Below are 15,098 nucleotides of genomic sequence, written 5' to 3'. Positions count from 1 at the left end.
AATGGCTATGGAAATGCCATAATAGGTAGGTATGATGGCTGTTTTGAGGAAGGTATATGCCGGTAACTTCATCATCACCGTCATCACGCCTTCATGCTAACGAAACTCTCCCTCGCCCTCAACTGGATCAAGAGCTCGAGGGACGTCATCGTGATGAACGTGTGCTGAACACGGAGGTGCAGTACGTTCGGTACTTGGATCGGTTGAATCATGAAAATGTTCGACTACATCAACCATGTTACTAAACGCTTCCGCTTTCGGTCTACGAGGGTACGTGGACACACTCTCCCTGCTCGTTGCTATGCTTCTCCTAGATAGATCTTGCGTGATCGTAGGAATTTTTTTGAAATACTACGTTCCCCAACATCTAAGACCTGAGGCCCCAACCAAGCCACTTGCTGGGTATAGGGCACACACCGGTCCAGCGTGCTCTCAGAGGCCGCTGCCGTCAACTGCCACCACTCCAACATCAAAGCTGTATTGATGGATCATCCTTGTCCGGTCTAGCTGCCGTCGATGCCACCACGGCGCCCAACGCCACCACCTCCCTACGCGCAAACTGCTGAGCACATCGCAGTCGCCGCCGGTACATCTCAACACCATGCCGCCAAGTATCACCATCCAACACAGCTTGAAGCCTCTGGAAGATCTGTCGTGCGTAGCACCTGCCGATCAGTCATGACAAAGCATGGCACCTGTCGATCAGGCATGACTTGACATCTCCACCGAAGCTCCGTGCAAGACGAAGCCGCTCCACCTCCTACCTCTGACTTCCACCGCTGCTCCACAAACGATGCTCCCAAGAGAGAAACGACACCGCCGTGCCGCCATCGTCCGATCTAGAAAACCAGATCTTAGGGTTTCCCCGAAGCAGCACGAGTGGATCGACAGTAGTTACACAACGATGCCTTCATCAAGGTAACGACGCAGAACACCGCCATCGCCTGCTGTCGGCTCGGTTTTTACCGGCAACTTTGTCTCCCCAACTCGTAACCGGAACTAGATGACGGATCTCGAGATCCGATCACCCAGCCTCTGGCCGGCCACCTCCGACGAAGAAGATGACCACCACCGCCGGCTGCACCGGCCAGATTAGATCTGACCGAAGGTGCCGCCAAGCAGTCCACCAAGCCCTCGACGCCGCCACCGATCCAAAGCCGGATGACGCGCCGCCGCAGCATAGACCGCCCGCCGCGAGGCAGGAGTGGCCTCTGCAGCCATCGCCGCCGCCGCAAGGCAGGAGTGGCCTCTATTGCTAGGTTGACTCTTACCAACGCCTGCTTATTAGCGATTCCTACCTTCGTGATGTGCCTTTTCATTTTGAGATATGGTGTCCATGCGCAATTCGGCAAAATTAGAGCTCGTTTCTTCTAGGAGGCAGGCGCGGCGAAACACAATTACCAGATGGTTAGATGGGCCGACACATGTAAACTGAAAAACCATGGAGGTTTGGGCATCACCAATTCTAAGAAAATGAACTTAGCGCTAGATATCAAGTGGCGTTGGAAAATTGCCCAAGGCGACGACAACCCGTGGGCCTACATCTGTAAAGCCAAATGTTTTTTGAACAATTCTTTTTCCAGCTATAAAGCCAAGGGCTCTCAATGTTGGAATGAGATCCAAAAATGCAAAGAAATTTCCCGAATTAGGTCGTTTCCAGGTTTTGGCTGTCAAGGTGGATTGACGATAAGCCCTTATATGCTAGTAGATCCCCTCAACTTTTTGTTATTACATCTGATCCAGAGATTCTGGTTTGCGATGTTTTTGTAAAGGGAAATGTTTGTGAGTGGCGGACCGGCCGAAGCTTGGGCCGGTCGCGCGCGCATCGTTGGATGAGACCGAATCCATCGCCCCCCGCCTGCTCCACGTAGCACTGGCCCACCCACCGCTTCGCCACGCCTACCTTATCTCTTCGCAGAAGATTTTTATCATCCACTCATTCCCTTTCTTCCTGCTCACGAGGCATCTTTCTTATCTCTTTCTCTCCCGTCTTCCGGCGACCACCAGCACCCAAGCAGAGCAGCATCACTTTTTTGTGTGAGGATGGCTGCAGATGCAATCGACGGCGGCAGGATCTGTGGACCTGGGTTGGTCGAGCTCCAACCGTGGGGACGGGGAGCTGCAACCCCTAGGTTGAGATTTGGAGGCAATGGCGACAAGTGCTACAACCAGCAACCCGCCGGTGCTAGAGACAGCGGCGACTGGCATTCAGGCACATTTGGAGCCACTGCGACAAGTGCTAGAGATCCGGCGAGGGTCTTTTTTTGCTGGAAGCAGCCCCAAATTTTGTACCCATTTTTTTGCTACAACCATTCTGATTTTTGCTACTATCGGTGTTGTCAATTGCTACATCCCTTTTTCTTTGCTCGGATGTGCAAATGTGATGTTTTTTTCCGGTCAAGTTTTTTGCTACAACCATGTTTGATTTTGCTGGAACCGGAGACATTTTTTGCTACATCCATGTTTTGATTTTGCTGGAACCGCACACAATTTTTGCTACATCCACCCACGGCGGTGTTGGTCGACGGCGGCGATGGCTATCTTTTTGCTGCAACCGTAGTAGGATTTTGCTACTACCGATGGAGCTTTTTGCTACATCCATGTAAGGCGGAGCTGTGACCTCGCGAAGGCGGCGACGGCATTTTGCTGCACCCGTTGTTTGATTTTGCTACTACCGGTGAAGTTTTTTGCTACATCCATTCAAATGGCGTTGATTGACTGGCGGCCGTCGTCGATGTAATTCCGTGCAGCGAGCGTCAATGGCGAGGGGCGGCTGCGGAGCTACAACCATCGTCGTCAAGAGCTGCAACTGCAGGTGGAGCTGTTGCATGGGTCGAGTCGACAATGAGGCCGGGAGGGTAAGGACCGATGACGAGAACGGCCGGCAAGGGCGGGGTCCGGCGGGCGACGAGGAAGACCGGCAAGGGCGGGGTCCGGCGGGCGACGAGGAAGACCGGCAAGGGTGGGGATTGACGACGGGGACGGCCACCGGAAGGGACAGGGGGTGCGGCGCCGCGGTCCCCGAGCGAGACATGCGGATCCAGCCCGAACTGCCTGAGGAAGAAGAAGCTAGGGGCGATTTTATTTTATTTTTTTGCCTGGATCCAACTGCTGCGCGACTCACATCCAACGGCCTGGGCTAGACCGGTCGAAGCTTTTGGCCGGTGCGCCGGCGCGTATAAGCGCCCTTGTAAACGGTAACACCCGTTCATCTGCAACTTAACCCCTCATGTGCTTGTTTCCAGGGAAGCGTTGCAAGCTCACATTGCGGGCGTCACGCTGTCCGGACAAGAATTTAATTAGCTTGGACTTCGAGGCTACGGGTGCCTTCTCGGTCAAATTGTTATACGCCGAACTGGTTTACGGGGGAGGTCCTATACGGCGCTGCATGCGCCCATTCGCGCTCCTGGCTCCCGCTGCCGCACCTGGTGGGCCGGCCCAGGAACACGAAGCAACTCTGTAGCGTGGAAAAACTTTAAAAAAATATACTACGGCGAGGATTCAAACTTTGGCTGTTTCGTTTCAACACAGCTGACCCAACCACTTGAGCTAATAACACTTAATAATAAATTACAAACGGGAGAAGTTTAAGTACTTTCGTAGCCGCGTTATTTACTGCACATACATTTTAGAGAAACGACATTTTTTTGGAAAAAAATATGAATAATATTTTAAAGTTCGCAGATATTAGAAAATCACGAATTAGAAAAAGTTCACGTATTCAAAAAAAATTAACAAAAAAAGTTCATTGATTTTCAAAAAAGTTCATTGAATATGAAAAAAAAGTTCACAATTTTCAGAAAAAAGGTCATCGATTTTCAAACAATTTTCACAACTTAAAAAAAGACACTAATTCAAAAAGAAAGTTCACAAAGTTCGTCAAATATTGAAAAAAGTTCATCGGATTTGGAAAAAGTTCGTCAAATTTTAAAAAGGTTCATCAAATTTGGAAAAACGTTCATTGAAAAATGAAAAAAGTTCATCGAATTAGGAAAAGTTCATCAAATTTAAAAAAATTCATCAAATTTGGAAAAAGTTCATTGCAAAATGAAAAAAGTTCATCGATTTGAAAAAAAAAGGTCATTGATTTTGAATAATTTCATCGTAATTGAAAAAAGGTTCATCAAATTAGAAAAAAAGTTCATCAAATTTGAAAATAAAATCATGGATTTTGATAAAAAGTTAATGAATTTTCGAAAAAGTGCATTATTCTAAGAAAAAGTTCATCGAATCAAGAAAAGTTCACTTATTTGTAAACAATTCATCGAACCAGGAAGAAGAAAAACAAAAAATAGAAAAAAAGGAAAACAAAAAAAGGAAAAGGGGAAATGAAAAAAAGGAAAACGAAAACGAAAGAATAAAAGAGAAAAAAGTTAAATATTTCTAGCTCGCGGTGGGTGGCGGGGTGGTTAGACGATTCTAACTAGAGGAGCGAGGGCACTGGTTTGAATCCTAGTCAGAGTGCTTCTTTTTGTGGATTTAAACACACAGATGGGCCGGCCCAGCGCGGGAGCGCTGTTTGCGCCCGTTAGCAAAAATGCTCTATAATGGGCGCCTGCAGCGCCAAATACGGTTTGCCGGCTTAGGGCTCCAGGGCTAGATACGCCAAAGCCTTAGAGCAACTCCAACGGGCCGACTCAAACGGACGGCGCTTTTGTCCATTTGGGTCGGCCGCCCGCCCTGCGTCCGCCCTGTTTTAGATTTGGATCGGCAGTGCGCCCACGCGCCGACCCATATGTGCCGGCGTGCCGGCTGGGCGCCCTATTTCAGGAAATAGCTCATTTTTCCATTGTTTCACACACAACTTTTGCATTCAAACATATAGTCAAATAACATAGTTTCAACCGAATAAAATGGCATAGTTTTACAAGCCAAATGAAAGTAAAAATGTCTCACATAGTTATGCAAGCCGGATAAAAGAAGATACATCTATTGGTTGCCAACATGAGCCCACGTATACTCAACCAAATCATTTTGCAGTTGCACATGAGTTTCACAATCACGCATGTCATGATGAAATTGGGTGAAGTGTTGATAACCCACAAGTATAGGGGATCGCAATAGTTTTCGAGGGTAGAGTATTCAACCCAAATTTATTGATTCGACACAAGGAGAGCCAAAGAATATTCTCAAGTATTAGCAGCTGAGTTGTCAATTCAACCACACCTGAAAGACTTAATATCTGCAGCAAAGTATTTAGTAGCAAAGTAGTATGGAAGTAATGGTAACGGTGGCAAAAGTAATAGTAGCAGTTTTGTAACAATCGTAACAGTGGCAACGGAAAAGTAACTAAGCAAAGATCAATATGTGAAAAAGCTCATAGGCAATGGATCAATGATGGATAATTATGTCGGATGCGATTCCTCATGCAACAGTTATAACATAGGGTGACACGGAACTAGCTCCAGTTCATCAATGTAATGTAGGCATGTATTCCGAATATAGTCATACGTGCTTATGGAAAAGACCTTGCATGACATCTTTTGTCCTACCCTCCCGTGGCAACGGGGTCCTATTGAAAACTAAGAGATATTAAGGCCTCCTTTTCATAGAGTACCGGACCAAAGCATTAACACTTAGTGAATACATGAACTCCTCAAACTACGGTCATCACCGGGAGTGGTCCCGATTATTGTCACTTTGGGGTTGCCGGATCATAACACATAGTAGGTGACTATTGACTTGCAAGATAGGATCAAGAACTCACATATATTCATGAAAACATAATAGGTTCAGATATGAAATCATGGCACTTGGGCCCTAGTGACAAGCATTAAACATAGCACACTACTAGGAAAAGGGCTATAGCTAATATGGATATTAATGGCGCACCATGTATGTGGTGCGCCACTGCGGCGCACCACATACAGATGCGCCATTATTGACATATTACTAATGGCGCACCTGATGTGTGGTGCACCATTACTAGTTTAGAACAAACATTAAAAAAATTGTTAGTAATGGCGCCCCAGGGGATAGTGCGCCATTACTAGTTGACATAGTAATGGCGCACCTTCACAAAGTGCGCCATTACTATGTGTATGACTTGGTCAAACTTTGTAATGGCGCACTTTGCATAGGTGCGCCATTACTATGTAGTAATGGCGCACTTTGCATAGGTGCGCCATTACTATGTCAAACTTAGTAATGGCGCACCTACACAAAATGCGCCATTACTAACTTTGACCAAGGTTTGACCAAGTCATACACATAGTAATGGCGCACTTTGTGAAGGTGCGCAATTACTATGTCAACTAGTAATGGCGCACTATCCCCTGGTGCGCCATTACTAACTTTCTTTGCACCCACCCCCCGGACCGCCTTTTCAGTTTAAAAAAAAAGAAAATGATGGAAATATCAAAAAATAAAAGAAAATAAGTTTTCCATGTGATATGTGGTCTAGTTGTTGGGAAAATTTACAAATATGAATTTCGGCTTTATTTGCAAAATCTCTCTAGAATTTAGTAAAATGGGCATAACTTTTGCATACGAAATCGGATTAAAAAGTTTTTTATATGAAAAATCATCTACTCAAAAAGTTACATCCGAATTGAACGGGGGAAACTCCGTTCAAGATTTTCAGAATCTCAAAAACCTAACAGAACGAAATATACGGGGCTTTTAAGATCTAGAGGGGGGAAATGGAAAAAGTTTCAAACTTACTAGTGGCGCACCATTTGCTAGGTGCGCCACTAGTAACAGAAAAAAATTGGTTTTGAATTTTTTTTGGAATTTTTTTTCAAAATATGATACGTAATATGACAGGGAAGTTTGAAATATTTTTTCAAAATTTCATCACACTCATGAACATGAACAAAGTCCTAGACATCAACAAGGTTTAATAGGATTGATATGATAGATATATCAACAAATGCCTGTGAAGTGAGCTGGTGCTGGGGTTGGATAGAACTGCGAAGTTAAGCGTGCTCGGGTTGGAGTAGTGTGAGGATGGGTGACCTTCAGGGGAGTTTGACCACGGAGTGCGATTTGACTTGAGATTAAGCATATTGACCCGAGATTAAGCCATAGTGACACGAGATTAAGAAAAAATTTGAAAAAAAAATTCTGGAAAAAAATTTGAAAAAAATTGTTAGTAATGGTGCACTTCTATGTGGTGTGCCATTACTAAGTCAGATAGTAATGGCGCACCAGATAGGCATAGTAATGGTGCACTATAGGTGCGCCATTACTATCTGGGATACTAATGGCGCACCAGAGGTGCGCCATTACTATTTGTTACTAATGGCGTGATAATAGTGGCGCACCTATAGTGCGCCATTAACGGCCAAAACAGGTGCTCCACTAATTAGCCTTTTCCTAGTAGTGGCAAAGTCATAGTAACATCAATCTTAGAACATAATGGATATCAAAACCTAACAAAACTAACTCGATTACATGGTAAATCTCATCCAACCCATCACCGTCCAGCAAGCCTACAATGGGATTACTCACGCACGGCGATGAGCATCATGAAATTGGTGATGGAGGATGGTTGATGATGACGACAGCGACGGATTCCCCTCTCCGGAGCCCCGAACGGACTCCAGATCAGCCCTCCCGAGGAAGATTAGGGCTTGGCGGCGGCTCCGTATCGTAAAACGCGATGAATCCTTCTTTCTGATTTTTTTCCCCGAAAGTGAATATATAGAGTTGGGGTTCAGGTCGGTGGAGTCCCAGGGGACCCACGAGGAAGGGGGCGCGGCCCGGGGGGCGCCCTGCACCCTCACGGACAGGGTGTGGGCCCCCTAACGCTGATTCTTTCGCCAATATTATTCATTAATTCCAAAACGTGTCTCCGTGGATTTTCAGGTCATTCCGAGAACTTCTATTTTTGCACAAAAATAACACCATGGCAGTTCTGCTGAAAGCAACGTCAGTCCGGGTTAGTTCCATTCAAATCATGCAAGTTAGAGTCCAAAACAAGGGCAAAAGTGTTTGGAAAAGTTTATACGTTTGAGACGTATCAACTGTTCAAACGTTGCCGCTCCTCCATGAAGGAAATATACCCTAGAGGCAATAATAAAGTTATTATTTCCTTATTTCATGATAAATGTTTATTATTCATGCTAGAATTGTATTAACCGGAAACATAATACATGTGTGGATACATAGACAAACAGAGTGTCACTAGTATGCCTCTACTTGACTAGCTCGTTGATCAAAGATGGTTATGTTTCCTAACCATAGACATGAGTTGTCATTTGATAAACGGGATCACATCATTAGGAGAATGATGTGATTGACTTGACCCATTCCGTTAGCTTAGCACTTGATCATTTTAGTTTACTGCTATTGCTTTCTTCATGACTTGTACATGTTCCTATGACTATGAGATTATGCAACTCCCGATTACCGAAGGAACACTTTGTGTGCTACCAAATGTCACAACGTAACTGGGTGATTATAAAGGTGCTCTACAGGTGTCTCCGATGGTACTTGTTGAGTTGGCATAGATCGAGATTAGGATTTGTCACTCCGATTGTCGGAGAGGTATCTCTGGGCCCTCTCGGTAATGCACATCACTATAAGCCTTGCAAGCAATGTGACTAATGAGTTAGTTGCCGGATGATGCATTATGGAACGAGTAAAGAGACTTGCCGGTAACGACATTGAGCTAGGTATTGAGATACCGACGATCGAATCTCGGGCAAGTAATATACCGATGACAAAGGGAACAACGTATATTGTTATGCGGTTTGACCGATAAAGATCTTCGTAGAATATGTGGGAGCCAATATGAGCATCCAGGTTCTGCTATTGGTTATTGACCGGAAACGTGTCTCGGTCATGTCTACATAGTTAGAGAACCCCGTAGGGTCCGCACGCTTAAAGTTCGGTGACGAGCGGTATTATGAGTTTTTGTGTTTTGATGTACCGAAGGTTGTTCGGAGTCCCGGATATGATCATGGACATGACGAGGAGTCTCTAAATGGTCGAGACGTAAAGATCGATATATTGGACGACTATGTTTGGACACCGGAAGTGTTTCGGGAGGTTTCAGACATATACCGGAGTACCGGTGGGTTACTGGAACCCCCCGGGGAGTATATTGGGCCTAATGGGCCCTAGTGGGAGAAGAGGAGGGGCGGCCAGGGCAGCCGCGCGCCCCCTCCCCCTCTAGTCCGAATTGGACAAGGAGGGGGGGCGGCGCCCCCCTTTCCTTCTCTCCTTCTCTCCCTTCCTTCTCCTCTCCTACTCCTACTTGGAAGGGGGGAGTCCTACTCCCGGTGGGAGTAGGACTCCTCATGGGGCGCGCCATAGGAGGCCGGCCCCCTCCCCCTCCTCCACTCCTTTATATACGGGGAGGGGGCACCCCTTGGGGACACAACAATTGATCATTGATCTCTTAGCCGTGTGCGGTGCCCCCCTCCACCATAATCCACCTCGGTAATGTCATAGCGGTGCTTAGGCGAAGCCCTGCGTCGATAGCATCATCATCACCGTCATCACGCCGTTGTGCTGACGAAACTCTCCGGTGAAGCTTTACTGGATCGTGAGTTCGCGGGACGTCTCCGAGCTCAACGTGTGCAGAACACGGAGGTGCCGTACGTTCGGTACTAAGGATCGGTTGACCGTGAAGACGTACGACTACATCAACCGCGTTGTAATAACGCTTCCGCTATCGGTCTACGAGGGTACGTGGACACACTCTCCCCTCTCGTTGCTATGCATCACCATGATCTTGCTTGTGCGTAGGAATATTTTTGAAATTACTACGTTCCCCAACACTCCATGCTCAAGCACAACATTCTCACCCTGAAACTGAAACCCTTGATCGTACAGACGTTCCGGGCGCTCATCTTCTACGATCATATTGTGCATGATCACACAAGCAGTCATCACCTCCCATAGTTTCTACGTGCTCCAGGTATTAGCAGGATACCGAACGATGCCCCATCGAGATTGCAAAACACCAAAGGCACGCTCAACATCCTTCCTAGCACTCTCTTGCTCTTGGGCAAATCTTTTCCTCTTCTCTCCGATAGGGTTGGGGATTTTCTTCACAATGGTGGTCCACTAAGGATAGATACCGTCACCCAGGTAGTATCCTTTGTCGTAGTTGTGGCAGTTGATAGTAAAGTTCACCGGTGGGCAGTGGCGAAGGCAGGAACAATTTGTAGGTGTGGCGGAGCTTACGAGAGAAAAAACTATGTATAATACAAAAGCTAGATACTATATAAGGACATATTACTTTGTGTCAGCATTTGCACATGAACGAGAATAACCGGTCATCAACTCATCATCTATATTAACCAGCAACCACATCCCGGCACACAAGCAGATATCCATGGATCTAGATAGCGTGTTGGCTCAAATTTTCAAAGATGTACTAGTATATACGGTACTACCTTAGTCAATGCGGCAAGTTAGGTGTGGCGGACGCCAAAGCTAGCCAGATAGCTGGTTCCGCCACTGCCGGTGGGCTGTTGCCTTCGGCAAGCATAGCAAACACCGGCGACCGCTGAAGCACATTGATGCCATTTGTGATCCGGCCATGCCAAAGAAAGAGTGTTAGATCCAGAGATCTTGAGACGCCACGGCCTCTAGTATGACAGTGCAAGCCCTGACATGGCCCTTATACTGCCCTTGCCAAGCAGAAGGGCAGTTCTTCCACTCCCAGTACATGCAGTCTATGCTGCCAAGCATCCCTGGGAAGCCCCTGCTGGCATTCATCTCCAACAAACGGGTTGTATCTTCAGGAGTCGGCTCTCTCAAGTACTCGGGGCCAAACACAGCAATAACAGCCTTGCAGAACTTATACAGGGACTCTATGCATGTAGACTCGCTCATACGGACGTACTAGTCAATGAGATCACCGGGCACTCAGTATGCAAGCATTCGGATGGCGGCAGTGCATTTCTGATAAGAGGAGAAACCAATCTTTCCAACGGAATCCTCTTTGCACTTGAAATAGTCATCATAGCCGACCACCCCCTCTCTAATACAAGTTGAAAAGATGCCTACTCATACGGAAACGGCGGCAGAATTTCTGATGTTTGAACAACGGATTTGTTGTATCAAAGTAGTCCTTCCAAAGAAGGAAATGCCCGCTCTCTCGGTTGCGATTCAATGCCGGAAGGTGGCCCGGAATGGAGCCACGGAACAACGGCCGCTGGCTATTGAGGTGGTGATGGACCAACACGGCAGCCAATATCTCTTCCTCATCATCGGACGACGAAACGTCGGGGTCGCAAAGGAAATTGTGAAAAAAGAACTCGTCGGCGGAGTCCATTTTGTACCTTGGCAAACTGTCGAACAGTTTGCAGGCGTCGACGAAGGAGACGGCCGACGAAGAGAGCCGCGGCACGCACGGACCAGCTAGCTGCCCTGCCGGCGTCCGACGAGCGTGCCGGTGAGGATCTGGCCGGGGCGGCGAGGCGTCTTCTTGGTCACGGTCGCAACTGTGTCGGGGGGGAGCGGGGTTGGGTGAGGGTTTGTTGTTGGATGGGGATAGGCCAATGTGCCACCGACCAGCGGGCCCGGGGGGAGGAGAAGATGAGCGCGCGCACGTCCGTCTCGTGTCCGTGCCGACACAAATCCGGCTCAAAAGTAGGACGGAAATGGATCACCCGCGGACGAAAAACGGACGCGCGTCCGCTTGGGTCGGCTCGTTGGGCCGGCTTTTGTGTTCATGCCGACTCAAACAGACGCCAGCGGACGAAATGGGTTGGGCGACTCTTATAGATTTCAAGAGTTCCTTTAAAAGTTTGCATCTTCTTTGGCATGTCTCGTTAGACGGGCTTCCCTCTGCGACTAATCTTCAAAAGCATCATGCCCGGGTAATGGATGTTGTGCCCCATATGGCTAACTGAAGGATGCTAATCACCTTCTTTTTCAATGTGCGCCTGCAAAATAACTATGGAGTTCAGGAGTTGTGTTATAAATTGTTTTGGAGCCTCCTGGGCTCTGAACTCCATGCTAGAACAATTAGATCTTCTTTGCTCAACGAGAGGCCAGCAACGTAGGTTGGCTTGGCGGGCATTTGCGGCCTTAACTTAGAAGCTATGGACAATTAGAAACAAGACTACTATTGAAGGAACGTTGCCATCACCTTTGTCGGAATCGGGGCTTCGGGGACCCAAAGGTTCGAACTCTGAGGTGTGCTCATTCCTACCGCCCTATCCTTCCCGCGGCTAACCACGACGGGCTTACGGCGAGAGCGAGCTAGCGGGAGCGGGCCGGTGACACAGCAGTTACCCAGGTCCGGGACACCTTTCGATGTAAAACCCTACTCTTGTTTGGCTTGGAATTGCACTGGTGAGAAGGGAGCGAAAGTACAAGGTTGGAGGATCAAGTGATCGACCCTCTTTACGGCGGCACCCTGCCCTCCTTTTATATTTGCCTTGGACCTCGTCCCCGAAAACATTGGCGGGAAGGGTTGCCATACAAGCAAATTTTGAAGAGGGACAGGGCGCAGTCTATCCTGAAATAAGGTGGTCTTCGCCTGCAAAGTCACCGTCCATGACGCACCGGTGGGCTCGGTGGTGACCTCCACCCTGCGCGCCCACCATCTTTGGGGATTGCTTTGAGAACCGGCGTGCTGACCCTGCTCCCTTAGCACAAAGAAGGAAAGTCTCCTCATCCGCGCCTCCTCGCACGGTCCCTGGCACCGTTCGTCGCCGTGCGCGTCACCCACGTATAGACACGAGGCCGCGCGACCGGGCTGAACAGCCATTGACTTGCTCGCCTCCGAGAGAGGGCCTCGGGACGCCGCCGCACGAGGCTGTTGATGGAACCGCCCAGTCTGCTCGAAATGCCTACCGATAGGAGCTTCACGGCGCAACGGCCTCGCGAGGAGTCTTGCTCGTGACGCTTGCTGTGGGACACTCATTGGGCCATTGACATGCACCGCGCCCTGGGCCGAAGGCAGACGGGCCTGGGTACTCGCGGTGCCACGGGCCCGACAACATCCCGCTAATTATATTTTAAATGAGTTCTTTACTTTCATCAATGGTGTCCTCTGGGAAAGAAGTCGGCCAGTCCTGTTGAGGCCTGGATGTTCTACCGGCCTTCTATGTTTAGTCTAGGCTCTCTTTTGTAAGGTTGTATTATGTTTATTTCGGCTTGTTGAGGGTTGGGTTTGGTGGCTTTATTAATTTAAAGCCGGGCGTTTTTTGCGCCTTTTATCTAAAAGCTCTCTATGTAAACTATTATAAGATTGTTTAGATCACTATTAGGAGTACTTAATACTTCATCATGCGTGATCGATATGGATATACATCCAGTGGCCAGTGCCACTATCACTGAAAACGAAAGGGATTCAGATAAATTCCTACGACGGATTTATATTCACAATGGAATGGAATGGAAATGGACATGTTCGAATTACAATCGCTAAAGCCCTGAATTTCTACATCTCTAGCTCCCCTTCACAATAAAACAGGGGGGAGAGAAGCAGAGAGTGACATTGCACAAATTAATTACGTGCCGCTGGAAGGCATCGCGCCCGTTTCATAGGTCTGAGAACCAGTCTTCGTCGTCCTCGGCGTTGAGGTAGAGCCGGTAGCGATCGAGGTCCTCGTCGGCGAGGCCGTAGCGGCGGCGCCAGTACTCGAGCGTCGCCTCCGCCTCCCGCATGTTGCTCATCACCCTCTGGTATGCCGCGTTGATCCGCTCGAAGTCCACGCCGTCGTCGTCTTGGTGGCCGTCCCGCACGACGTCCGGGTGGTACTGCAGCGCGAGGCGGTGGAATGCCCTCTTGACATCGCCCGTGGTGGCGCCCGGGGTCAGCCTCAGCGTCCGGTAGTGGTCCTCCTCCAGCCCCCCGCCCGGGACGGCCGGCCTCGCCCGCGTCGCCCCGCACCTCACCGCCGCCTGCCGGCGCCCCCTCACCGCCGGCGACGCCGAAGACGACGGGACGCGCAGGCTCAGCGCCACTCCTCCGGCAACAGCCATGGGTGTGCCGTGTGCAAGAAATGGAATGGCGAGATGGATCTGGACGAGCTCTGGGAGATTTGGGATCCGGACGTGATGTTGGCTCTGTTGACCGCGTGGTGGAGCTGGAATGGCTGGAAACTTGGAATGGACGAGGCTGCCGCGTGGGAATATATAGTGAGGAGGAGGAGGAGGGGAGGAGGCGCGGTTGCGGTTGGTTGGGTGCCGGCTCGCCGGAAGGAGCGGCACGTTTGGCCTGGCAGGCTCGCCGGTGTTTTCCACGTTGCCATTGCGCACGTTGCGGTACAGACAAAAACTCGGCGACGGTAAGAGGGGCGACACCGCAGCGTCCATATCCGTTTCGTTGCCTTGCCTTGCCTTGCCGCACGCGGCGTGTGTACTATTCCTTCCGTCTGGGAAAAAGGGAAGCTTTCACGTGATGTAAAATATGTGTTCTACGATTTCAGCACCCAACAATTGACCGGGTACAAATTGCAAACCGGACAAATACATATCCCTTCCCCGTGTCCCTGAGTATCCATCTGGTGCACAGGGCGGCTTGTGTTGCACCGGACTGCTTCGTGTCACATGTGTGACACTCATCATTTAGATAAATTAATAAGTTGCAAAAACTCTTGAAAATATAGGATGCATGTCTTTTATAAATTTTCGTTCCTCAAGTTCGCCCAAAGGATACATTTAGCCCCTTCAGAAAAAAAATCGACATTGGATCCTTCTATTCTCAAAACCTAGTGAGTTTCGTCCTAATCCTGATTTTCAGAGAAAACCGGCCATGTGCAGCGATTTCCTCTCCCCACTTGTCACTTAGACGTCGGTTATCTCTCTTCGGTCAAAATAGACATCAGTTATCTCCCTCTTCCTCACATCTCTCTCTGTCCGGACGCATCATTCTCTACTTCTATCTCATCTCAATCGCCTCGCCGTCTCCTGTTCGCTGTGATTGTACCATTTATGTGATTTATGGGAAGATCCAAATATATACTATAGATTTAGGTAGACTATATTCAATATCTATGGGATACAAATGAGAAAGATCTGGCGAACATCACATGGAAAACAAAGACTGAGGTTTTACTGCATTCAATATCTATGGGATACAATGAGAAAAATCTGGCCTGTATCTCCGAAAGATTAGATACTGGAATCGGGAAAAAGAATGGCGGCTGCACCTCTATACTAGCTAAGCAACGAACGTACATGCA

At 48.5% G+C, this 15,098-nt stretch overlaps 1 protein-coding gene across 1 annotated transcript; it reads right to left on the bottom strand.

Annotated features, from left to right (window-relative positions):
- Nucleotides 1-13,257: 13,257 nt before the first annotated feature.
- Nucleotides 13,258-14,013, bottom strand: LOC123169129 (chaperone protein dnaJ 8, chloroplastic). The gene has a single exon (XM_044586974.1). The coding sequence runs from the start codon at nt 13,894-13,896 to the stop codon at nt 13,453-13,455; it is 444 nt and encodes a 147-aa protein (XP_044442909.1). The 5' UTR covers nt 13,897-14,013; the 3' UTR covers nt 13,258-13,452.
- Between the last annotated feature and the right edge of the window lie 1,085 nt (nt 14,014-15,098).

The sequence above is a fragment of the Triticum aestivum genome, chromosome 7D, assembly GCF_018294505.1.
Source record: "Triticum aestivum cultivar Chinese Spring chromosome 7D, IWGSC CS RefSeq v2.1, whole genome shotgun sequence".
Classification (NCBI taxonomy): domain Eukaryota; kingdom Viridiplantae; phylum Streptophyta; class Magnoliopsida; order Poales; family Poaceae; genus Triticum; species Triticum aestivum.
This window is presented reverse-complemented; position numbering and strand designations above follow the sequence as displayed.

Bases quoted from the DNA above. Each gene is read 5' to 3' on its own strand.
- LOC123169129 (XM_044586974.1), bottom strand. From the start codon at position 13,896: ATGGCTGTTGCCGGAGGAGTGGCGCTGAGCCTGCGCGTCCCGTCGTCT.